This window comes from Oryzias latipes, chromosome 12 (genome assembly GCF_002234675.1).
Source record: "Oryzias latipes chromosome 12, ASM223467v1".
Lineage (NCBI taxonomy): Eukaryota > Metazoa > Chordata > Actinopteri > Beloniformes > Adrianichthyidae > Oryzias > Oryzias latipes.
Genome location: NC_019870.2, coordinates 8,871,962 through 8,895,933, shown reverse-complemented (window position 1 = coordinate 8,895,933; position 23,972 = coordinate 8,871,962). Strand labels below are relative to the sequence as shown.

At 40.1% G+C, this 23,972-nt stretch overlaps 1 protein-coding gene across 4 annotated transcripts; it reads right to left on the bottom strand.

The window, feature by feature from the left end:
* Positions 1-407: 407 nt before the first annotated feature.
* LOC101161659 (calmodulin-regulated spectrin-associated protein 1-B) lies at positions 408-22,136 on the bottom strand. Of its 4 annotated transcripts, none has more exons than XM_011481578.3 (19): positions 21,779-22,136; positions 21,265-21,452; positions 13,336-13,598; positions 12,726-12,887; positions 12,563-12,643; positions 12,000-12,032; positions 10,488-10,629; positions 9,433-9,572; positions 8,740-8,836; positions 7,933-8,059; positions 7,703-7,788; positions 6,683-6,767; positions 4,279-6,538; positions 4,065-4,201; positions 3,772-3,980; positions 3,238-3,325; positions 3,039-3,160; positions 1,625-1,743; positions 408-1,524 (listed from the first exon to the last, which is right to left on the bottom strand). In XM_011481578.3, the coding sequence occupies exons 2-19, from the start codon at positions 21,449-21,451 to the stop codon at positions 1,234-1,236; spliced, it is 4,629 nt and encodes a 1,542-aa protein (XP_011479880.1). In that variant the 5' UTR covers position 21,452; positions 21,779-22,136; the 3' UTR covers positions 408-1,233. The 4 variants fall into 4 exon arrangements, with proteins under 4 accessions (XP_011479880.1, XP_011479879.1, XP_011479881.1 ...); XM_011481577.3 differs by lacking the exon at positions 12,000-12,032 and adding an exon at positions 10,880-10,939; XM_011481579.3 differs by lacking the exon at positions 12,000-12,032.
* Between the last annotated feature and the right edge of the window lie 1,836 nt (positions 22,137-23,972).

Genomic DNA, 23,972 nt, shown 5'->3' with positions numbered 1-23,972 from the left:
CTTCAGGCATTTTGTGTCTTCTTTCCACAACACATTTGAGTTTAGGTGAAGACCAACTTTCAAAAGTTGGAAACATATTTTAAGTGTCTTTGTCAAGTGAAAAGCGTACAGTAAAAGCTGAAAAGTCCTTAAGACATGAAAAAAAAACTAGATTTCTATAGATTTAAAGGGTCTAAGTAAACAAAAACAAGGCATCTGTCTACGATCGCCTCTAAAATGACTGATCACATTATTTCTTTTAAATATTTTTAAAATAATTTGAGTTTACAGTGCTAAATCTGTAGATAATCCTCAATACCCTTCTTTTTATGCTTTTAAATGAAATGTATGTATGTCAACTATAGGTATTTAATGAAAAAGTTGTGTTTAGGTTTTTGTAAAGAAGAAAAAGACACTCAAAAGCTGCAAACTGTAACTATAAAATGCACATTGTTTGCTTTTATTATACCTATTCAAAATAAATAAACATAAAATATGACTGTGATACAGAACATAAACTCTCCATAACAGAATAAACAGCAAAGTAGTGCCTGTTTGTTTTTTTTTGTTTTTTTTTCTTTTAGTAAAAAATGGCTTGTACAGTACATACAAAAAATCCCCCCCCCCCAAAAAAAATATACAAAATGCAGCAAATAAATATCAATTATTGTGGTGTTTCCCAAAAAACACCTCAGCAGAAAAATCAGCTCACATTTGTGCCACAGCTCAGTTCAGTTTACGAGCCCTGAGGGGCTTGAAGATACATTATGGTACAAAAAAGTCCAAAAGATGCTTCCTGGTTTGAGGACGAACACTTTAACACTGTAGGAGCAGATATAGATTTAAAGCACTGTCAGGAGAGGAACACATTCAGGCCACAGTGCATGAGTGGTGCATTTATCCCTTTCAAAATAAAACTGAGGTAAAAATAATACTTCGACAAACTTAAATCCATTGAACTAATTTCAAAATAAAAGCATCTTCCACAAACACAGGGGCCCTGTGGGTTTATCACAGCGGTGGAGTATTTTCTTGCTGATAGAGTTCACTTTGTTGTTCAGTGCCTGTGTTGTGGCATCAGTAGTATATTTGCAGTATTCACTGCTACATAGACATACCATCATCAATAATGCTGTGGGTGTTGCGGGATACATCTGTAAAACTGTACTAAGGTGTGACATGCGGACAAAAAATCTGTGAAAAAAAACTAAGAACGGGGTGTTAGGAGTTGACGTGGACCCACTTCTTTTTGGCTCACTTCCTGCGAGCGCTCCCTGGTCTCTTGATCTGCCAGAGGTGGTTGTGGATGGTCAGAGCGTCCACGCTGGCAGACACGCTCTTGGCGGGGATGATGGTGAACTGCTTGCGGTCGGAGCTGTATTTGTAGAGCTTGTCAATCATCTTATGGCTAATGCTGCGCGGTCCCGTCCCTGTGAATTTGGTGATCTCCTCCGTCTCGGGGGAGTATGTGTAAATGGCACGGAACTGGCACCCGCCGTCACGGAAGAGGATGATCAGATGGTTGCATTCACACTTTTCCAACTCCTGGGAAAAATAAAATAAAATGCATAAAAAGAGCAAACTCATTTCACCAAACTGCTGTAACGACTTCAGAGGTAAAATGAAAGTTTTTCTGGTTGCGGACCTCAAGAACAAGATTCTTCTGGACCTCATTGACCTTTCCAGCCAGGCAGCAGTGGGCGATGGCGTTGATGATGATTGGCTTGTTGGACTTAGAGCTTGGTTCTTTAAAAAGTTTAGGACCTTTTTTAAAACACACAAAAAAAGAAAATGATGTGAAACAGGTTTTCTGAGCTCTCTGCAGGTTACTTGACATGTTCGCACCAGGAAAACCTTTAACGCTCCTGAAAAGTGATCACAAGACAGACTCGCATGAGAAAAAAACTACTGCTGAGCTGAATGCTTTGTGAGATTTAATGACGGCTTTTTTATTTTTAGTAATTCTTTTAAATTACAATTTTTTTTAAGTTTTTGGTTAAACTTTTTTAAAAACTTAATTTAATTTAAAATCTTTTCCCAGATTATTTTAAAAATGTATGTGACTTTATTAAAATTAGATGAGAAACTTTTTATAGGAGGAGATCAAACTTCCGAAAGCAACTTTTGAAGAGCAGGACGTCTCACTCCTTTGGACTCCACAGGCCTGACCTGACATCCTGCTTAAATTCTGTCTTGAAGTTGAATCGTGGCATTTGGAATGAGTCTTTTTTTGTTTTGAAACGTTTCACCACTCACCCAATTGCTATCATAAGTAGCACTTGGTGCAGCGGTAGGGCGGTCGACCCATGATCGTAAGATTGCAGGTTCGATTCCCGCCTTGCACGCCCATGAGTCGAAGTGTCCTTGGGCAAGACACTGAACCCCACCTTGCCTCTGGTGGTTGGCTGGCACCTGTGTTTGGCAGCGAAGCTGCCACCAGTGTGTGAATGTGTGAGTGAATGTGTGTGTGACTGGGTGAATGGGTCCGTGACTGTAAAGCGCTTTGTCCTTGTAGGAAGAAAAGCGCTATATAAGTATACGCCATTTACCATTTACCATAAGTCGTGCTGGGTTCAAGCTTAACTTTTGGTTAAAAAAAAGCAGGAATCTCACTTTTTACATAAAATGATGTGTCATCTCTTCGTTTATGATCTTCCAGTCAAAGTGAAAAAAAAAAGAAAATGTTTTGCTGATGATGCACATTTTGTCTCAATTTGTCTTGTAGAGTGCAGCGTTGTACCTACTGTTGGTTTTTCTGAGGCTTTTTTTAACAATCTTTTCACAGCATTAAACTAAAAGAGGGATAAAAAGTGAGATATCTCCGTTTCGTTGCATTAGATCATATTTGATTCCAGTTTTTTCTGTTATAAAAGTTGACCGAGTAAAGATGACTTGCTAAGGACATTAAAAGAGGCAGGACATAAATTCTACAGCATCTACGATGAACTTTTCACAACAAAGTTCCAGAGACTTGCAGCCGTTAAGGATTGCTAAAAGTGTGGGATACCTTTTGGCTCAGCACTCCTTTTATATGTTCGTACTGGTGGTGGTGCGCTCACCGTTGTACTCGGATGAAGTGATGGAGGATGTTATGGAGCCGTTCTCCCAGTCTCGCTCCATGTTCCTGCTGGAAGCCCTGCTCAACATGGGGAAGGACTCCGTGGAGCACACAGATTCAGCCCTGAAGGAGTACCACAATAAGTCAATGTGACGACCACATGCAAGCATGTTTGTGAATTTGTGCACAGGACTCCTCACCGGTATGTCTCCGCCTCTCCAGAGATGACGCTGTCGGCTTCGGTCGCCAAAGACAGCGTCGATCCTCTGTGACTGAGACTGAGATCAGCTGCACAGAAAGAGGAGCGGTCATTTTCATTTGCTGGTCCACACTTATTGCTTCAAGGATGAGTCAGAAAACGGCACAAAAAATTCAATCATGAGCAAATATTCTGTTTTTAGGGCAGAAACATTTTTAATCTTCCCGTGTAATTTCCTTTTGCATGATCCTAAAAGAAATGGTCGTACACAATCATTTCAGCAGCTGTGCATGCTCGTGCATCATGCAGAGCAGGTTAGAAAGTTCACCTCCCCTGCCTCCTGCTGCTGAGCTCTGGGCCTTGACTAACAAGGAAACCCTCAGAGAATGACCTGCATGACACACATGCACACACTTAGAGGACGTGAACAAGGCCTGAACAAAACCAGCTTACAAGTCACTGGGTAGACAAACAGGGGTTTGACAGACGATAAAAACACAAATATACATTGATCAAGTGTTACGGGTGATCTTACGTGTGGTGGATCCTTTGGAGAAGCTGCTTGACTCTTCGCGGTGCAGCGACTTTGGTCTGTTCCTGCGGGATTTTGTCCTCACGTGAGGCTTGACCAGACCCTGCTCCTCCATCAAGGCTTCCTGCTTCCGCCGCAGGTATTCCTGTTTAATGAGCTCCCGGCGCGCCTTCTCCTCTTCCTTGCGGATACGCTCCTCCTCTGCTTTACGCCTAAAGTGCGCATGAGATTACATAGTGCCGCTGTACACACACATCTCTGAAGATCGTCCGTTCTTCTGGATTAAAAAAACGTACCGAGCTTCTTCCCGTTTGAGCTCCGCCTCGGCCTCCTGCTGCTGCTTGCGCAGTCTTGCCTCTTCCGCTTTGCGCTGCTGTTTGAGTAGGAAGGCAGCACGCCGCTTCGCCATCTCGTCTTCTGCCTTCTCCTCATCCTTCAGATGAAAAGAGAAAACTCTTCTCATTTCAATTCAGGCACAACAAAAAAGTATAATGTAAGCCTAAATCTAACCTTGAAGAAGAAGCCCAGCACGTTTTTTTGCTCTCCCTCTGCTGTGCTGTCTGGACCGTCTACGATGCATTCCTCTTGTGGAGCCTTCAGCTCCGACAAGTCCACCTCGATCAGAAGACCCTTGGTCCTGGAGCTTTCATCTCCACTGACAATCTCGTTTCCTGAATCAGCAGTATTTATCTCTTCTTCTTCTACATCCACCAATGGGGATTCTGATGTTTTGGAACTGACCAGCGGGTCCTGCAGTTTGGTTTGGCTCGAATATTGCCCACTCCTCTCGCCAGTTCCTTCGTGGACCCTGAAGGTGACATTTCTCTGAATGCTTCTCTCCATCTTTGAGCTCTCCAAAAGCGCTCTCTGCTCCTCCTCAGAACATTCTCTTGGAGAAGGCGTGCAGTCCAAAGACGAGCTGCTGGAGTCGACAGACGGTGTTTTGCTGCTTTCTTTGCCAGGTTTCTGCTCTGACGGTCTCCTGCGCTTGCTGGAGGAGAGGCTGGGAGGACGCCGGACTGGGGTTGAGCTGCTGCCGCCAATATCTACAAAGTTGACGGCGAATGATTTGGAGTCTGAAGTCAAGGGCTCTGGCATGGTGGTGGAGGCCGTGCACGGCTCTGGCTGCACAGGCTCAGAGGGAGAGACGGCGCTCTGCTTCATTAGGAGGCCCTGCTGTAAAGTAAGCTGCATCATCTGCTGCTGAATAGAACTGATGGCTTCATTGAGAAGATCTATGGAGCGGGAGCAGTCGTTCAGGTCAGGTTCAGAGCTATTATCTTGGGACAGGGTGAGCCTGTTGTTTTTGTCTGCTGACGCTCCTGTTTGAACTTTGAAGGCATCCAGACAGGAATCATCCTTGCAGGAGAGAGTCTTTGGTGTCCTCCTGTCTGCAACTCCTAGTCCAGGTGATCCCTGGGAGTGTTTCAGGGGTAAAGGAAGTGTGTCACTCCTCCCTCCACCCTTCTTAACAATGTTCAAGAAAGCCGCTTTGCCGAGCTTAAGTCTCTGCCGAGCTGAAACAGTATCCATCTTCTTCTTCTGATACTCTATGGCGCGTCGTTGCTCCTCCAGCTGCATGTGAAGTTGAAGCAGCTCTGAAGGCACAACATGAGGACTGAGCATCATGGTCCTTCCCAGCACTGGGCTCGGTTCCTTCCCTTGCCAGGCGGGAGCCGTCTCTGAGCCATCCGGTGTTGTCTTCTGAGAGTTGCTGGTGCTCGAGTATCCGTCGCGCAGGCTGAGTTTCAGCAGCTTTTTCTCAGCGAAGCTGGTCATCCGGACACCTGAAGCACTGCAGCTGCTCGCACAGGACACGGTGCTGAGGCACGGGCTTGTGCGTCCGCTCAAGTCCTCCTTGTCGTCTCGTTCGCTCACCTTCAAATCCTCCCTAAGTTTGGCTGACTCTCCATCTCCGCATTCAGCCGAGTGCCGGACTTCTAAAACCTTCTCGCCTCCTGGAATCTCTATCTCTTTGGTCAGCTCTATTGGATCTTCATCTTCTTCATCTTCCTCAAGATCAGCCACATCAGAATCAGAGTCTTGCCTTGATTCTATAACAGAGGAGAAAGGACCTTGAAGGTCCTGCTCCCCTGAAAAGTGAAGGAAAAAGCCTTTTTTCTCTGTCTCAGCACCTCCTGCTGCTCCTTCTGTGTGCAGCCTGGAAGAGTTAGGAGCTAAATCTTCAGATGTGGGGTTACAGGTGCTTCTGCTGGACTTAGCCGGAAAGGGTTTACCCTGTGAAGTGCTTGTGACATGAGCTTTAGGAGCAGATACTGTTGATCTACAGAGCATCTCACCACTTTCCTCCTGTTTGTTCAGTCGGATGCTCTTCTCCTTGGCTTGTTTGGGGACAGCTGCTATCAAAGGCTCCAGATAGTAGCTGTCCTCCGGCTGATCCAGCATGAAGGGGGCTGCGTATTGACGTGGAGTACTGGAAGAAACCCTCGAGGATGAGGTTTTTCCCTGCTCTTCTATGTCATCCGGCTCTATGTCGCTCCTGTTTCGATGTCGCGAAAACGCAGAGGGGTGTATCACAGAAACCAGCTCTTCCTCCTCTGTTTCCTCCTCCTCATCCTCTATCCGGATGTGACAAAGAAGGTTTTGAGCAGCGAGTCTTTGCTTAGGCAGGCCTGCTGGCAGCATGTGTTTGGGGGGAATGATGTTGGACGTTAAGCTGTCTTTGCTAATGGAGCGAGCCATAATGACGCTCTCTGCATCTTTCTGTGCGGAAAAACACAAGGCAGAGGAGACCGGCTGGGATAAAGGTCTGAAAGGAGTAATGGGAAAGAGAAGAAAATGTCGGTTTCATGACACCATTCATAAAAAACACAAATTATTTATTCAAATCTTTATGCAGGACTTCACTGAGCACATTTCTCTCTGTACAGATGGTTTAACCACACAAGCTCACCTCGCCCTCCTCTCTGGCCAAGCCAGTATAGAGTCCTGGTGTTGTCCATCTGTTTGTGTCACAGGGTTTGGTCTATTTCTTAGCTCTGTCAAAAGAAAAAAGAATTTATGAGGCAATGCTGCAATCATGTAAGAGTTTAACACTTTGATTTAATTGGTTAAACATGTCTAATAGAGCTTTTAAGATGAATGAATCAATAATATAGCGATTTCAGGTAAAACATCTGATTAGACAACACTTAAATGTTGCAAAAACATGCAAAATCAACTTTTTGAGCTATTAAGTGAATTATAATGTTAATCCCTCATGATAAACAACCCCAAAGTGGTATTTTGATCTAATTTGTGCGTTTCTGAGTATTTCTCTAAAAACCTGTGTTGTTTTCAAAGCATTCCCAGTGGTCTTTTAATTATAATTATGCTATTTTCCGACAAAAAAAACAAAACTGTGTGGTTTCTAGGGCATAGTTTCTGCAGAGCGGCAGTAGTTCATTACAATTTTGCCTCTGAGTTGTGGGTGGAACAGTTGGCACAGAGTAAGCCCACCCCCTTTCCCCTCATTTATGTCCCTTGTAGCTTCATACACCCCCAACCTAACAATACTGGTGCAACAAAAATGGCAACCAATATTGGAGCTAACCAGCCGTACAGTTTTGAGCCAGATACCAGCTCAGACGAGCTAACCTATGGATCTAATTGTCTACAAGTGGATGCATCGGAATGGAGCGGAGCAGGGAGCTTGTAGCCTGTCAATTGTACCACCTATTTAACTGCTACAAGCTTTTTTCCAATGTCATTTTTTCGTCTGCTCCTGATTCACCATGATTTGAATAAAAAATACTCAGAAATTTAACTTTAAGCTTAATTTTCTTAATATACATGTCCTCCATCTTGAGAAAAAAGCTACAATAACATGTTAAAAACACGAAAAACACAATTTTCATTGGAGTGGGTATTCAAGGGCTTTAATGTGCTGCAAACTCTGCAGAGAAAGCTGAGGAAACACTCGGTTCCACATCACCTGAAACGGCCTCTTCGACTGTTTTCTGTTGTCCTCGTCTCAGGGGAGGCAATGAGTGAGATGGACTTAATGATTTTTGTTTGGCGCTGGAACAGAAAAAACAGAGTTTGCCAATAATTATATTTTTACTTTTATTCTGCATTAATGTATAAACCCTATATTTTGTGTATCTATGGAAAATAAAATTAATGGTCATTTAAAACATGGTATTATAGTTGACTGAACACTACCTGAGGTCGAGGCTCGGGGGTGTGGTCAAAGTGTCAGCTGAGTTGGATGAAGGCAGAAAGCGCCGTTTTGTTACGTTGGCGACGGGAACAAAAGAACGAGAACCTTTAGGCTGAAGCAGCAGTCTCACTGTAAAATAATCCAAAAAGAAATGTTAATGAAAAAAAGGGAGGAAAGTCTAAAGACATTAAAGTCTAATGAAAACTGAATTGACTTAAATCGAAATACACTTAAGTGAACAGAACTGGATTTAATTTAATTAAATACAACAAAAAATGAAACACTCAAAACAAGATTTAGAAAACAAAGCAAATACAACTGAATTAAAATAAATTAAATTATCAGTAATCAAAATTGAATTGATTTGAACTGGTTTAAAAAAGACTAAATCAAATAAAGATAAAGGAACTTGAAGTCATTTCAAATTAATTAAAAAACAGAATTGCCTGAAATAAATTAACTAGTCTGTATTCAATTTAACTGAATTAACTATAAAAGAAACTGAATTTATGTCATTATAGTGTATAATATTGGAAAAAGCAAACACTGGAAGGTAAATTTGTATAAACATGCACAAAAAGTTTTTTGAAATCAACAAAATATAAATTCAATTGACTCACCAATGTCATTGAAATAGATCATAACTATTATATAACTTAAAAGTGAAGTTATATGAAATCACAAAAATAACATACAGCAGATGTCAGCTATATGCTGATGTGATGCACGACAAGTTAAAAAACAGTAACGGTTGGTTTCATGAGAGCCTGTTGTTCTAAATCTATGAGTCAAAGGTTCAAGTTCTTTACCGTCATTGATTTCCTGAAGGTTTTTGGGCTGCACAAAATCGGGTTTGACAATCTCAAACCACCAGAAAACTTCAGCAATGAAAACCATTAAATTATTCTGTAAAACACAAGAGGAAAAAAAGTGACAATTTAATGCATGAAAGTGGAGGTTACTTACAGTATTTCTCATTGTTTTATTATTGTTGTAGGTTTATATGATATAAAACTCTTTTGACATGAACACAGGACAATTGACCCAAATACAAATCTAATGTTTCATTTCTTTAAAATTTTGTTTTTTTACTCCATTTTGAAAAATATAATAGATAAAAAACAGGAAATCCCAACAACTGTTAGCATATGCCTTCAACACCCACACAGGTTTGCTTAATTGAGTGTGAAATAAACACAATGAAAATAGCATCATGTGTTTGTAACTGTTGTCTCTTCTCTTTATAAAGACATAGCTTGGCACCTCACTCAGTGTGAAAGGTGGGCGGATTAACACGCTATTTAAAAAAAAAAAAGCTTACTAAATTAAAAAAGCTTTAATTTTTCACTGAAGCTGAATTTTTACAGTTCCCCTGTACATTAAAATGGTTCAAATGAATAAATTAATTACATTTTAGATCAAATTAGTTTTGATGCAGTGAATTAGTAAAGTCCTTTTGATATCTTTAAAAAGGTTTGAGGTGGTCTAGTGTATTAGCTCACCTTTAAGACTGGTGGAGAGAACAGCAGGTCCTCTGGCGTCAGATAGAAGCATTTGTTCAAGTACTCATTAGAAAACTCTGTCAGTAGCTGGATGTTGTAGACGCAGTCTGCTATGGAAGGAACCTCCTTCAGGCAAATATCTGCACACAGTATAGCAATATCCATTATTTGTAGGCAAAAGGAGCATAATATCATTATGATATGCACTTTAGTGCAATTCTTATTAGATGTTTTTGCAGGTTCTACTTTAACATTTAAACAAACCAGATGAGACTAAAGATAGCAGCAAGACCCTTTTGATGAACATCCTCAGCCACATGGGAGCTTCTACACCGGGATAGGGCAGTGGATTTTATTCAAATAGATGGAAAATAAAGAATGCACACCTCTACGTAGTCAGCAAACTCTGTAGTAAAAAACACTGTAGTTCCTCTGATGCCCACTAGAGGCTGGTTTCAAAGGGAAGCATATTGTATTGAATATGCAACATCAACTAAATAATAAACATATTCACAGTGTGTATGTGTGTGTGCGTGTGTGTGTGTGTGTGTGTGGGGGGGGGTCAAATAGAGGTTTTGGCTTGTATTAGCTCTCAGATTTGAGCGAGATTAGGGATCTGTTTCTTTATTTTTGGCAGGTGGATGGATCCATGAATGAACTAAACAGAAATCTATGTTTGCTTTGTCCTGGCTAATCACATATGTTCAGAACACTGTTCAGGTGGGATTGAATAAACTTTAGTCTTTATGGCATCTTCCCACTTTCACCGTTCAGGACGTTGGGGGTGACGTCAGTGATTATTTGTTGTATTAATTGTTGTATTTACAGTGTTCCCTTATTTATCGTGGGGGTTACGTTCTAAAAACCTGCTATAGGTTATAATTAAGAATTACAGTTAAGACCCCTCACTTTATACACTTTTCTCAGACAGGTAACCTAAATTGAAACATTCTATTAGCTTTGTAAATTTGTACAATTTAACCCTAATCTAAACCAGATAACGCACAAACACACACGCACACACAAAGACCTCTCTGTGGTTGATCTGACTGTACCTTCCAGCCTAATAACCTCCGGGCAATAGAAATGGATCACAGTTAGCAGAGCTGTGCCGTCGCACACATCCTTCATCAGGTCTTCCAAAACTGGGAAATGTTGAAGTGTGCGGCCAGACAGATGATCTCTGCGATAACGCACCTGTGCAGCAGGAGAGGGTCAGAGTTAACCCAATGAACACACATTCTGATCAGAGCAGCAGGACCCACATACGCGTTTTCATTTTGTAATTCTGTCACTTCAAGCCCCTTGGTCCTCTGGGTCTCATGTTTACTTTGGAGGATTCAATGAAAGATCAGGCTCATCAAAATAAAAAGAGACGCAGTGATTTAGGGGAATGAATGGTGAAATGAATAAAAATAAAAATGAAGATAAATGATGGGTACTTTACCACACGAGAAAACTCCACAGGCTCCAGCATGCAATGGGCAAGCGCATGCAATAGGTCAGGCTATGGAGGCAAGAATGACATGATGGGAAGAATAAATGAGAGAAACTACGAGTTGACCCTTTTAATTATCAAATTCTGCTCAAAGGTGACTTTGAGTTTGTTAATTTGTCTCTGAGCGTGTGGGTTAGGGGGACAGAGGTTGACAAAAAGGAAAAAAAAAGGGAAACAAACCAGACGTACAAGATAATTTGTCTTGACAAAAAAACAAATGGAAATCTGGACTTCTTCTTTACAGAAGTGAACGTTGTTACGTCTTGCTTCTGCTGCTTTGCTGCATCCCCTGTCATTCTGCTCACCTGGCAGGTGTGGCCAATGATCTTGATCAGCACCTGCCAGGTATTTAAGTCAGAGGAGGCTTCAACCAGGAAGGCAAGCATGCATGCAGAGAGAGCAGAGCGGGAGGCTGAGGAGTGGTTGGAGTTAGAGCTGTGCTGGTTGGTTGGTTGGTTGGTTGGTTGGTTGGTTGGTTGGTTGGTTGGTTGGTTGGTTGGTTGGTTGGTTGGTTTCTCTTTTTATCCCCTCTTGGTCCTCAGCAGTCTTATACTGTTGTGTTTTGTTATTTTAGTTTGGGGTTGGACCTTGGTAGTCTTTATTTGCAGACTTTGTTTATTTCTTTTCATTTTGTCAGGCAGCCTTAGCAGGGAGCTGCTGACTCCGGTCATGGTGGCTGAGTCAGTTGTCTCCCTGACTTATTTTATGTTTGGCCAAGGCTACAATCCCTCTGTTTTGTCTTTTGTTGGGACCAGCACAGTAGTTTTTTGTTTTACAGGACACAGGTTCTTTCTTCCACTTGATAAACTGTGTTCCTTGACTTATTGGTGTCCATTTTTCATATGTTATGGCCCCTTTGGGATTTCCCCTAGTCTGGGACAGGTTTGCCTGTCGGGGCCGTAACAACGTTTGACACAATCCATTTAAATATTTTTCACAATCTGCCTTCTAAATCCTGTGGCAACAGTGTTCTACTCAAGCGTGACGCACAAACTGACACATACAGTAACGGCATACAATTCCGGCAGACACCTACACTCACAAAGGATGTTTCAAGCGGTACACTTACAGGAACAAGCTTCCAGTACCATTTGGAGGGAGACTAGCATCCAAGAAGCACATTGTTTTTGTGTGGGGAGGGATACAAACAGGAAAAGCAGCAGACAAGTCAAGGGTCAAATACAACTACAGGGACAACTACAAGAAAATCAGACTTTCTCCAAGAGTGAAGAAAATTCTGCTTCTTTCTGATCAGGGGTTACATTAAGAAGAAACTTTAGGGATTTTCTTGATTCACAAATGAAACAATCCATAACAGTAAAACAAAGACAACTGGGGAAGCAGCTAATCAAGTCATTTGGAATCTTTAATGTAGCTTTTCTTGAGCTGACTTTATAAGACATATGTCAAATATGGATGTTTTTACGGAAAAAAGTAAAGTAGAAGACAGGATGAAAAATGAAGATAATTTTAGGGAACTGTCAGACAGTTATAGGTAGGTGAATCACAGGGGGATGCAGTTTAAAAATGCACAAAAAGGTATTAGTTAAAATACTTTCTGGGACCAAGATACAAAATCAGAAGGACAACATCAGTAACTTCAGTAAGACAAAGGAACCGTGTGCGTTCTACCTTTTGGTGGCTGGGTGAATCCAGCAGGTGCTGCTTCATTTTACACTCGTTTTCTGCAAGCTCCCTCATCTTCAGATTTACCTAAAGTGAGGAAGATCCAGTACTGGTCAGAAGGGACCAGCAAGCGCACAAATCGGGTAATCAGCATGTTTTGAGGGTTAACCTTGTTAATCCAAAACACCATGGCATCTTCCAAGTTATACGGAAGCTCCTTGGAGGCACTGAAGTTTGCGAAGCGCCTGACGCTGGACACCGCCTTCTCTATGCTGAACATCTCCACTGTGTAGGCCATCATGAGGGCATCGATGAGGTGGATGTGGGAGCTCTAGAAAAAAAAAACAACACATTTTTGTTCATTTCTTAAAAGTCACACATCGCGTATTTATAGTTTATGCGATTCTTTCCCTATTAACTCCTGAACAAACTAGAATCTCTTCTTTCTGTCTTTATTTGAGTGAACAGAGAGCTCTCAGCAACAGGGGGGGGTAAAGGGGGGAGGGGTTGCTCTGCATCAACGGTCCCACCCACAACTCGTAGATGAATTTCTAATGAACTCCTGCTGCTCTGCAGAAACCCTGTCATTGAAAACGACAGGTTTGGGGATTTTGTTTAAAACTGCATAAATGTAGTTAAAAGACCACTGGGAATGCTTTTACAAAGGATTTAAAGATGGTTTAAGTGGGACTTTAACGGAGGTAAAAACTGATATAAATATTTTTTTGCATTGTAGCAGATACCCCAATACGGTCCATGTTATTTGTGTTTCAACTAACCATTTTAATGGGAGAGGAGCTGAGATCCAGATCAGACACAGGGGTATTGTTGGTCTCCAGGACGTGGATGCCTCTCTTGGACAGGGTTTGGATGACAGCCTGGTGGCTTCGGAGCGAGGCGGCATGCTCGGCGGGAAGAATGGATCCACACACCCGGCAGTAAAGCTCTCCGGACAGCAGCAGGCGGATGATGGGGGGCTTGATGTGCTCCTGCTCGTACTGGTCAGTGTAAAACGGGTCTCGTAACTCTGCTGGGATGTGATCTAAAGAAAAGAAAAAAAAGAGTTCAGGTGTTTCTTTTAGGTGAGAAAACTATTGTCATTATAAAATTGGAGCCATTTAGAGCAAACAAATTCATTCTGTCTTAATTTGCTGCATCATGTAAGAATACAGATTCACCCTAATACTGTTTGGTGTGGATATTTGTAACACCGGTGGTTTACCAAGTTATGTAACAGAGAAGCTTCCACTGTGCAGACGATCAAGGCTTGAAAGTACAAAAAAAGCAGTGCAGCTCTGGCAGCTCTGACTTTAGGCTTTAAGTCAATGAACTGACAGGACTTAATGGTGATGCCTAAGCTGACCCCGGCAGCTCCGTGTTCACGGACAGAGACACGAGCGTGTTATTTTTGTTTGCCTCAGACGTGGTGATCCTGGGTTCCTGCAGCTCACTCAAAATATACCTTCCAGCTTTTTCTTTTGTTTAAAAAAGAAGAAGTGGCAAATTCAACATTATTATTTTACAAATCTAATATTTTGTTCCTTTGGTCCTCCTGGGGCAGATATAATGATAGTATAACATGTTACATTTAAGTCTCACCGTGCTGCCAAATCCAGAATCTTTTACATGTGTCCCTATTATGTAAAATGTGCACTAAAACCTTATTTTATCCTTTTATTGTTAAAGAAAATGATGTAATGGCTCAGTCCAACCTTAACTAAAGGTCAGCTCTTACATTCAGAGAAACGTATCTTACGTTGTGTGTAATTAATGACTAAATGTGAGCAGTGGCACTATAGTTTTAAAAATGTCCCTCTTGTTATGCTTTTTGGTCACTTTAGCCTTTAAAACAAAGAGGATTTTTGCATAGATTTCTACTTTTACTATAATTCTGTCATCAAAAATAAATGCATTAATTTCCGAGTACAAACTGATAAAGTTTGTATCTCCCAAATGGATATAGCCCTTTGACATTAGAGCAACTCAGTCAAATGTACTTTTCTCTTCTTCATATCACAGTACTGTATATGCTCCTGCACAAATATGTGTAATGGATAACCCTAATGGCAGTTTTATCCGATGATGCATCTCCATTAGACATCTGCAGGTTTTCATCAACGAAAACAGAAACCAGTGGCAAACAAACACGGGAAGCATGGAAACAGTTTACGGTGGCGCCTTTGCATTAAATAATAAACGCTTAAAAATGTTTTTCCAAAATAGTTTCCCTAAATACCTTCATGATGTGGTTTTGATGGACAATTAAAAGACGGCATTTGTACTTGGATTGCAAAAAATAAAAAACAGCCCATTGCTTTCCTCTTTAAACTCTGTTAAAGGAGCTTGGGCACACAACCCACTAAAAACATGTTTTTCAGTCATTTAAACACAACAAGAGATTTGATTTAATCAATCTGTTGTCCCGGTTCCCGTCTCACTGTCCCAGAATTCCCCCTGCAGATCCTATGCAGTCATCTCTCTTGATCACTGGTTTGGATCATTTTATGCTCCTCGGGAGCAGGAAGTCTGTGTTTGGTGCTTAGTGAGAAGAAATGTAGAGGTGGGGCAAGCCGTGCACACTAATCCTTGCTGCTAATACTCCTTAGATGTTTATTATCCACCTGAGCCCAGCTTTGGAGCCCACCCTGGTGAGCAGGCGTGAGCAGAATCAAGAACGTGTTTGTCTGTGTGTGTGGAGGGTGAAAGAAAGAGGGCGAGTCTTTGTTTCCTTCCTTCTGAACACAAGGTCAGGCGGAGCAAAGGAGATCCTGCTGACAGTTGTGCCAGACTCTGAGCTCTGCAGGAGGAAGAGGCAAATCTTCCGTCCTGTTAAAGAGCTTAACTGACAAACCACCATTTAGGGAGCAAACGGGCATCCAACAAATAAGGCTCTTCAGTTTCAGACATTCAGGAATAATTACATTTTAATAGCACTAACAAATACATTTCTGTTGTGTTAATATTGTCACTGTTCACTATTCTGTTCTAATCATGCATGGCTTCTCTGATCGTATAACGAATATCTAGTTTAAAAATGTGTTTTTGGTGTTTCTAACACGTTCTTGTCGCATTTCTTTCATGAAGAAGGATTTATAGAAAGAAAATCAGCTTAAAAATTGCATATTTGAGCATTTCTTTATTTAAAATGCTTTAAATCAGGAAAAAAATGTAGATGGAAAAAGCTTGCGTGACGTAAAAGTTACTACAGCCAGACACAAGCTCCTTGCTCCTTCATCTACTTGCAGACAAATAGATCCATGTATGTCTTCCTTTTCCCCGTCAGAGCTGATATCTGGCTCAGAACTGTACGGCTGGACAGCTTCAACATTGCTTGCCTTTTTTGTTGCACCACTAATGTTAGGTTAGGGTTGTGAGTGGCTGTGAGCTGGCCGGAGAGCATGTAAACAAATGGATGAAAGGAAACGAGTGGGTCCACAACTGCAAATTTCTAACAAACTCCTGCTGCTCTGCAGAAACCATGTGCTTGGGAACAACACAGGTCTTTTTGATTTTGGCTAAAAATCAAATCAAATAATTAAAAGACCAATGGGAACGCTTTTAAAATAGATCAAAAGTTGATCGAAGTGGGACTTTAAAGTGTGTCAGTAATTGTCATGATTCAATTATTCCAAAACATAATCACACACCAGCAGTGGCCTTTAAAATCCACCATAACAAACAGTTTACCATTATAGCCTAAAAACACCAACCTTACATTCTCTTTACACAAGAAATGATTAGATTTATTACTGGGGCTCAGTATTACAGCAGAAATTCATAATTACATTTTTTTATATAGTTTGATTTAAACACATAACTAGTAACTCACATAACTGGTGTTTTAAAAGAAACTTTGATTAAACTAGAAGTTTTAATATTGAAAATGAGCAGATTATTGCAGAAAAAAACAAGGCATCACTTAAAAAGATGATCAATAGATGTGGTGATTGAATCAATATTACATTTTCCAAGGCAAGGCCGATCCAGTTTAGATTTATTGATTTTTTTCTTTTCTTTTTTTTTTAACTCCGCCCTTTATCTTTATACACTGATGTTCTCAAGTGTAAACAGAAAAATAAAGAAAATAAGAAATAAAATAAAAAACACTACTGTATATCACTTTGTTTTTTTTCCTGACCAACAGTTGAGTAAGCAGATCAGAGCTGAAGGCCTCTTGTTTTAACAGATTTTACCGTTACCACAGTGGTTTATGGATCTTTAGACAAACGGAGTATATATTAATATAAACCCATTTTGTATTTGAGGCAAAGCTTTATTTATAATAATTATATTTATTTGCATTCCTTGTTGGACCGGACGGAAAAAAAAAAGAGAGGGAGAGAGTGGGATGTTGGAGAAGGGGGATATAAGAGAGGGGGGCAGGCCATAATAAAGAGTCATAACATACAGTGAGAAGTGTCATAAGTAAATTGCATGACTTAGTTCTGACATACACACACCAACCAATAGTTTGCACACACATATTTACAGGTTTTGAATAAATTTAATACATTAATGTCTCGTAAGACTTGTGCACACAGAGAGGTACACACAAGATTTTCACAACCAATATTCTTGGAGAGGGTTGTAAAAACATTCCATATCACAATTTAAACATGACATTTGTTTCTAGCTTTTCTTTTTTCACAAACACTCATCAATATATTCTATATATTGTTGCAAAAAGATAGAGGCAAAGCATTTCAAGTTGCTTGTGCAAGCCTAGTGTTTTTCCCAAAGAGCCATTCATAAACAAGCCATGCCTCTAAACAAACGAGTCGTGTCGAACGAGACGCCAGCCTTCAGGTCCAATCCCATTAAACTCTCAACCATGTGACAGGCTGTGCTGAACACAGCACTGCTGTGTTTCTGTCTGTGTTTGCATTCTAATCTGATGGCACTTTCCTCTGTCTTCACCATCACACGCTGACGCTAAATGACCAGACAGAGACAGAGCTTTTTTTCTTTTTTTTTTAGCTGAGTTAAATCGTCCTTCATCTGCATTATCCTCATCCACACCTTTATTCTTGAACCAGAACTACAAAACAGCACTATAAAAAGGGGAAACACACAATCATAAAACTCTGGTCCTTTCTCACTCCTCCAACATAACACACCGTAACATTCAGTTATTAGTGACACCTCATATCACACAACTTTTTGGGTGATTTTAATGAATGAATGTTACGTCTGAAGATTCAGCTGTTTGTTTACCAGCTATGATGTAACCAGTGCACTCTAACTGTGCCTTTGTTTTTGTTTTAGGTCATTTCTCCTTCTGTGTTTATGCTGCAGCCCCACAGTCTATAGTCAGGGATGGAGGTGAGCTTTTACAGACGTTCTTAGGCCATGAGTCTCTGCAATCACAGGTACACATTCCCATGTGAAATCATGATGAACTTTAGAGACCCACTCCATTGAAAATTGTGTTTTTGTTTTATTTAATATGTTCCTGTTGCATTTTTCTCGTGATGGAGGACAAAATTAATCTCCAAATTACATTTCTTAGTATTTCTGTATTCAAATCGGGAATCAGGAACAGACGGAAAAAAAGACAGTTTGAAAAGAAACTAAGCTGGGAAGCCCACAAGTTCCCTGCTCCGAACTCTGAGCAATGAGAAAGGGAAAGGGGGCGGTGCTGCTCTGTGCCAAAAAACTTGAAAGAACGTGTTAAAAACACCAAAAACACAATTTTCATTGGAGTGGATCTTTATAGCTGAACACAGAATTACATCACGTTTAGAAAAGTATTCATGCCTGCTTTATTCTAAAAGGAACACGGAGGAGCTGAAGTGACCTTATACGTGTTATCCTGATATAATTCAGAATCTATACAAGCCTCCACAATGTGACAAATTCCTCTTCTGCACAAAATGCACACCCACAACATGACTTTACCCCAAAAATAACTCCATGAGTACTTTCTAAAATACCCAGTAAGCTCATCTGGAAAAACACGATTCCTTGTTCAGGCTCATTTCTCACTAATTGACCTTCTCTGCTGGGATAAATGCTCTGAGCGAGCTGCCGACTGCACATTTGCATCACTGCATGGTTTAGCAGGCACGGCTGTGGCTCCACAACACAGATACAAAAATCCATTTTCTTTTCTTTATGTGGGACAATTGTTATGCTGCCACCTCCAGAAATCAGACTGATGATTAAAATGGGCGTCTCTAACAGACTAGATTAAGCATGAGCCAATCAGGTTAAGGCCAGAAAGATGGTTGGTTTATTCTGAGTGTCAGATCTCAAGCCTAAAATGCCAAAGTGTCGAGTAACAAAGAGGTAAAAGGCAAAACTTGAACAATATTTCTTAAGAGCCATAAATGATAATAAATCTGTAATTAGCTTCACAAATGTGTTTTTAGGGGTTTTCTAAAAATAATAATAATACTAAACTTTATTTATATAGCACTTTGCTGACAAACGGAGTCAAGAGGAAGGTATTGTTGCAGAGATGGAGTAATTTCAGCTTTATGAGATGGATGTCATAACGTGAGAGTTTTGCAGACTCCTAAGAGTCAGTCGGTGACACAAAAACCTACTTTGGAGGCACCATCCCCGACTTTGACATGTAGCCTCGCTTTGCGGCGCCATTTTGGTTTCATCTGATCTCATCAGGACTGGCAGGGCCGCTGAATGATCCCGAGCTGTCTGCCTAAGTTTCCATTTCCTACGGCCTAAGTGCTCGTGTTTTCAGGGTGAGAATCCTTCATTTGTCAGATTTCATTTAACTTTAGAAAAAGAAAAAGCCCAAACAAATTCTATTAATCACACAGCTGCAGTTTGGTTAGAATCAAGTGTGTATACGTGCAAAAGGTTTAAACTATCTTAAGCTATAATTTTATCATGAAAAATCTAAATTTGCTATTAGGCGCTGTTGACATTGTTTAAATTACAAGATGACTTACAAGATGGCTTTTCTTAGCTTAAATCAATCAGCTGTACCCGCTTCTTCTTAACGGAGTCTAAATCAGCTGACACTGTGATGGGGGGGCGACATAGACCCTGGACACGTCAGCAGTCTGTCACACGGGCAACAGGGGCTCCCATGCATGCTGACATCCAGGGAGAAATAAATCTCACCAACCTAACTGTGGGAGAAACCCCGAGCAACCTAAAAGTATGCAGGTCTCTTGACGTAGATGCCTCGTACTCTGAATCCAACAACAAGAATACTAAAAAGTTTCACATCTTTGGTGTCATAGGCAGTATTTATGGCTATTTCAAGAAGATTGCATTCCAAAACAAGAAAAAAAAAGAACTCCCTAAAGGAAAAAACAACACCTATGAATGCCCCTATTGTGTCTGATTTATAAATAATAAATGCTTTAAAAAGTTAGTTGTTTGATTTGGTTATAAACACTTTTTTACATCCAAAATGTCATCAATGATCAAACAAATAACAAAAATACTGCAATTTCCTGTTTTTCTGTTGTGGTCTATGTATTGAAAACTACTATCCATCTGTAATTTATATTGTTATATCTGCAGTGACCAGTATTTACATTTATAAACCAGACTTAGACAGTAGTGGTCCTGAAGGACGAAGCTATAAAAGAGGAAACAGACCCCCCCTCCCCCTTTTTTTTTCTTAAAAAATTGAACATGAGTTATATAAAATGTTTTTAGCTTTGAAATTTTGGGTTTAAAGCAAACATAACAAGAATATATTTGTGATACCGCTTGGAATACACTTGAAATCCTCTAGAAGGCTCAGATAGCTCCGCTCCAAAACTGCCCGGTACCAGAAATCCTTCATACCCAATGCAATAACCCTGTACAACTCACTATGCAAAAGATAACCTTTGCACATTTTTTTTTTCCTCTTCTTCTCTATTTTGCACATTTCTTTTGCACATCTCTTTACCTGTCCGGTTTTGTAAATAGCTTTTTAAATTATACCACATTTTCCTTGTTCTTGTTTTTTATTTTTATTTTATATTATTCTTAGTCTTTTTTTCCCCTGTCAGTTTTTATGGTAACAAACAAATTTCCCAAGTGTGGGATCAATAAAGTATTTCTGATTCTGAATAAATCCTTGGAATTTTGCCTATAGTTCAATGGTGGTTCTTTTAGACTTTTTTGACACTGTTTTGATTTTTTGTCTTTGCTTTTTTTCTTGGAATTATACATATTTTGTCTCTGTATGTTTGATATTTTATCATGACTGAATTTGTTTGGTGTTCATTTTTGCTGCAAAATTTGACTTAATGTACCACTCGGAATTAGCTTTCTTTTGTACAGTTTCTGATTCAATTTGAAATGTTTGTGTAATACTATCAAAAATCTGTCTTTGAGAAAAGGAGCTTGGAGTTGTACTAAAAAATGGATATGAAGCATTGCCTCAAAAAACAGTTTTAAAGGTAAATTAACAGATAAATTAACAGAGCAAAGGGTAAAGTTTTGTTCATTTTGAAGTCCAAGCACCAAAAGGTGTTACCAAAATATTGTTACAAAAATATTAAACGTCTATTTGCTCCAATCTCAACAAAATGGGCATTTAATGCACAAAATGCAGTCTTTAAACTAAAGGAGTACAGAATACTATTATGTTTATATAATATGTGATATATATTTTAAAAATTTAAGTAACATCCATGCCAAATTTGGTGCTTATACCACAAAATGCACAATGCATGAAACAAGCAGATATGCTATAAATAAAGCATCCAGTTTGGTGTGAGCATTAAAGGAAGACCTACCTGTGCCATAGGCTTTGCCAAAGAGCCAGCGGAGGTTGGCTTCAATTTTAGCCCTTGCAGAGTCGTAGAGGTCCAGATGAACAATCTGAGCCTCCGTGGCTCCATCGTCACCTCCTCCATCATCAGGACTGGCTGCTGCTGCGCCTCTCCTCCTCCTGGTGCTGTCTCTTCCAGCACTCCCATCCATCCTGGTCAGTGAACACCAGAAAGAAAACAATACATTTCACCTGGTGGTCATCTAGAAATCTGACACACCTGACCTGTCAGTGACCATGACTCAGATGTTAGTGAAAAATTAGGCACATTAAAGTCAAGTTTCCTCAAAGATCTGTTTTGATTCGGACTGCAGGAGGAGGTGAAGGACATTTTGATGCCCGTTTTTATTCTTCTGTGACATCAGCTTTTTGTCTTCTCCAGCTAACCAGGCTTTGCTGATGCTTTACCACACCTTACTTCAATGCACTGACCACCACCAGCAGCTAGCTAAACACAGAGACGCCCACTAAAGACTCACCTCTACGGGCACATTTGGGTCCTCTCCGCTGCAGCTTTGACGGCCGTTCCGTTAAAACGCCGACATGTCGGCCTGGCCGCAGCTAACGGTGGAATAACAGACTCCTCCCCGCCCGCAGACACAAATCTCTGGCGTGTCAGGATAAAGCGGCGGCTGGCGGCTGATGGTCGGTAATCCAATAATGAAACATCTGACTGGCGACCATAAGCGGGAGCTGGTTTTCGAAGAAAACGTTGAGGTGTAGAGAGGCCTTCAGTCGCGCGCTGAGGCTGTCATCAGCCCTGACGGGGCGAGCGGCTCGAGTGGTGCTGTTGTGGGAGCCTGTCTCTATGGGGACGACGAAGGCTGCAAGAGGCGCCGCGGCAGTACAGCTGCTCGCCTCCTGAGGGCGCTGTTGGCCCAAAAGCAGGAAGTGACGGCCAAGAGTACATGACATTTTTTTAATTGTTTTTTTTTTCTTCAAATTAACTGCACTCCGTTATAATAATAATAATAACACCATAAAAATATAATTTACAGTTCTGAATTTATATGAGACAAATATGCATGTGTAGCTCAAACACTACGATCATCTTATGATCTGTTGTAAAAGCATTTCCAGTGGTCTTTTAATTATGGTTATGCTGTTTTTGCCCAAATAAAAAAAACAGTGTCTTTTCTAGGACTTAGTTTCTGTAGAGCAGCAGTAGTTCATCAGAAATTCGCCACTGAGTTGTGGGTGGGACCTCTGGCACAGAGAAACACCCCTCCCCTTTGCTGAACAAAATTTATTAAGTGTGATACATATTTTTTTAAACAAATAAATAGATAAATGGAATTCAAAAAACGTTACCCTTAGATAAATCTCTTGTAAAAGTTTGGTTTTGAGTTTAGAATAAATTAAAAATGCAGACCTTTTAATTACAATATGTCACCACAGGGCGGCAATGTAGCTCCATTCTGATCTTTCTCTTATCTTGTCAATGATGCTGATGTGACCTGCAGCACAGTTGTTGTAAAGTAAATTGTAGCTGTTACCAGAAAAATTACCTTCCCTTGGTCCAACAGAAAGTTTTTAGCCTTACACTTTTAGGATGTCTCAATTTTGACACTTAATTTTACACGCTATGTTCTCATTCTGCCCATTTAGTTCAATATCCTAATAATTTATGATGGTCCAAATCAAATTTATGAAGTTTAAGAATAATATAGGGCAAATTGGAGAGACACGTGCCACAAGTTTTCAAATTATGTCTGATATTTAGGAACACACGTTTTAAAATGTGTATCCTCAAAATCAGATTTTGTCTTTCTTGTGACTTCTAATAGAGATTGAATATTTTTTAATTGTAATAAAAGCACTTCATATTAAAATAAACTACAATTGGCATCCCAGTTAAAATACTGTGTTGTACACTACGAGAAAAAAAGATATAAGAACCAACAAGCATATACATTCTAAAAAGGTTTTAGTGAAATCTACTTATACTTATGTGTTTTATTATCACAAACATACATTATTTCTCGTAAATTATTGTGTTTCCTCTGTAGTAAAAGACTTATTATCCATGCAGCTTTTGGTCCATTCAATGCAAACCTTTTTTTAAACTTGTAAGTTCCCTAAACAGTGGTTTGACTCATAGATCATTGTATATTTTTATTTTCTCAGATAAAATACAAAAAAGCTTTCTAAAAATGTGAGAGCCTTTTTAGTTTAGTTTTGTATTTATTTATGTTTTTGGGGATAAATCCCGTTTTTGTTTCTGTTCCAATAATATTGTTTTTCAGTTTTTTTTCCCCCCAGTCATCTCAGCCCCTCTCTGCTTATTAATTATTGTTGTATCTAAGAATAAGACTTTCATTGTCAAACCAGATTGTTTTGTCTAAATACTCATTAAATTGGGCCTCCACCATCAAGCTGGTTTCCTGGATTTAGATCCTCCAAAAACCCCAATTCTTGACCGAAACCAAACACATGCAGGGCATTTAAGGCTTGCCTGATAAAATCCTTTAATCTATCAAACAATAACATTACACATAGAGCACAAAAAGAGGATTTTACCAACATCACAGCGTAAATAAAAAATGTGTCTGTGGATCAAAGTTGTCCATAATTACTATTCTGCTTAAATGAATCGTTAACTGTTCTGACTTATTTTCATTGCTATGTTTGTTGCAGTTATTTTGACAAACACAAGTTATAATAAGGAACTCA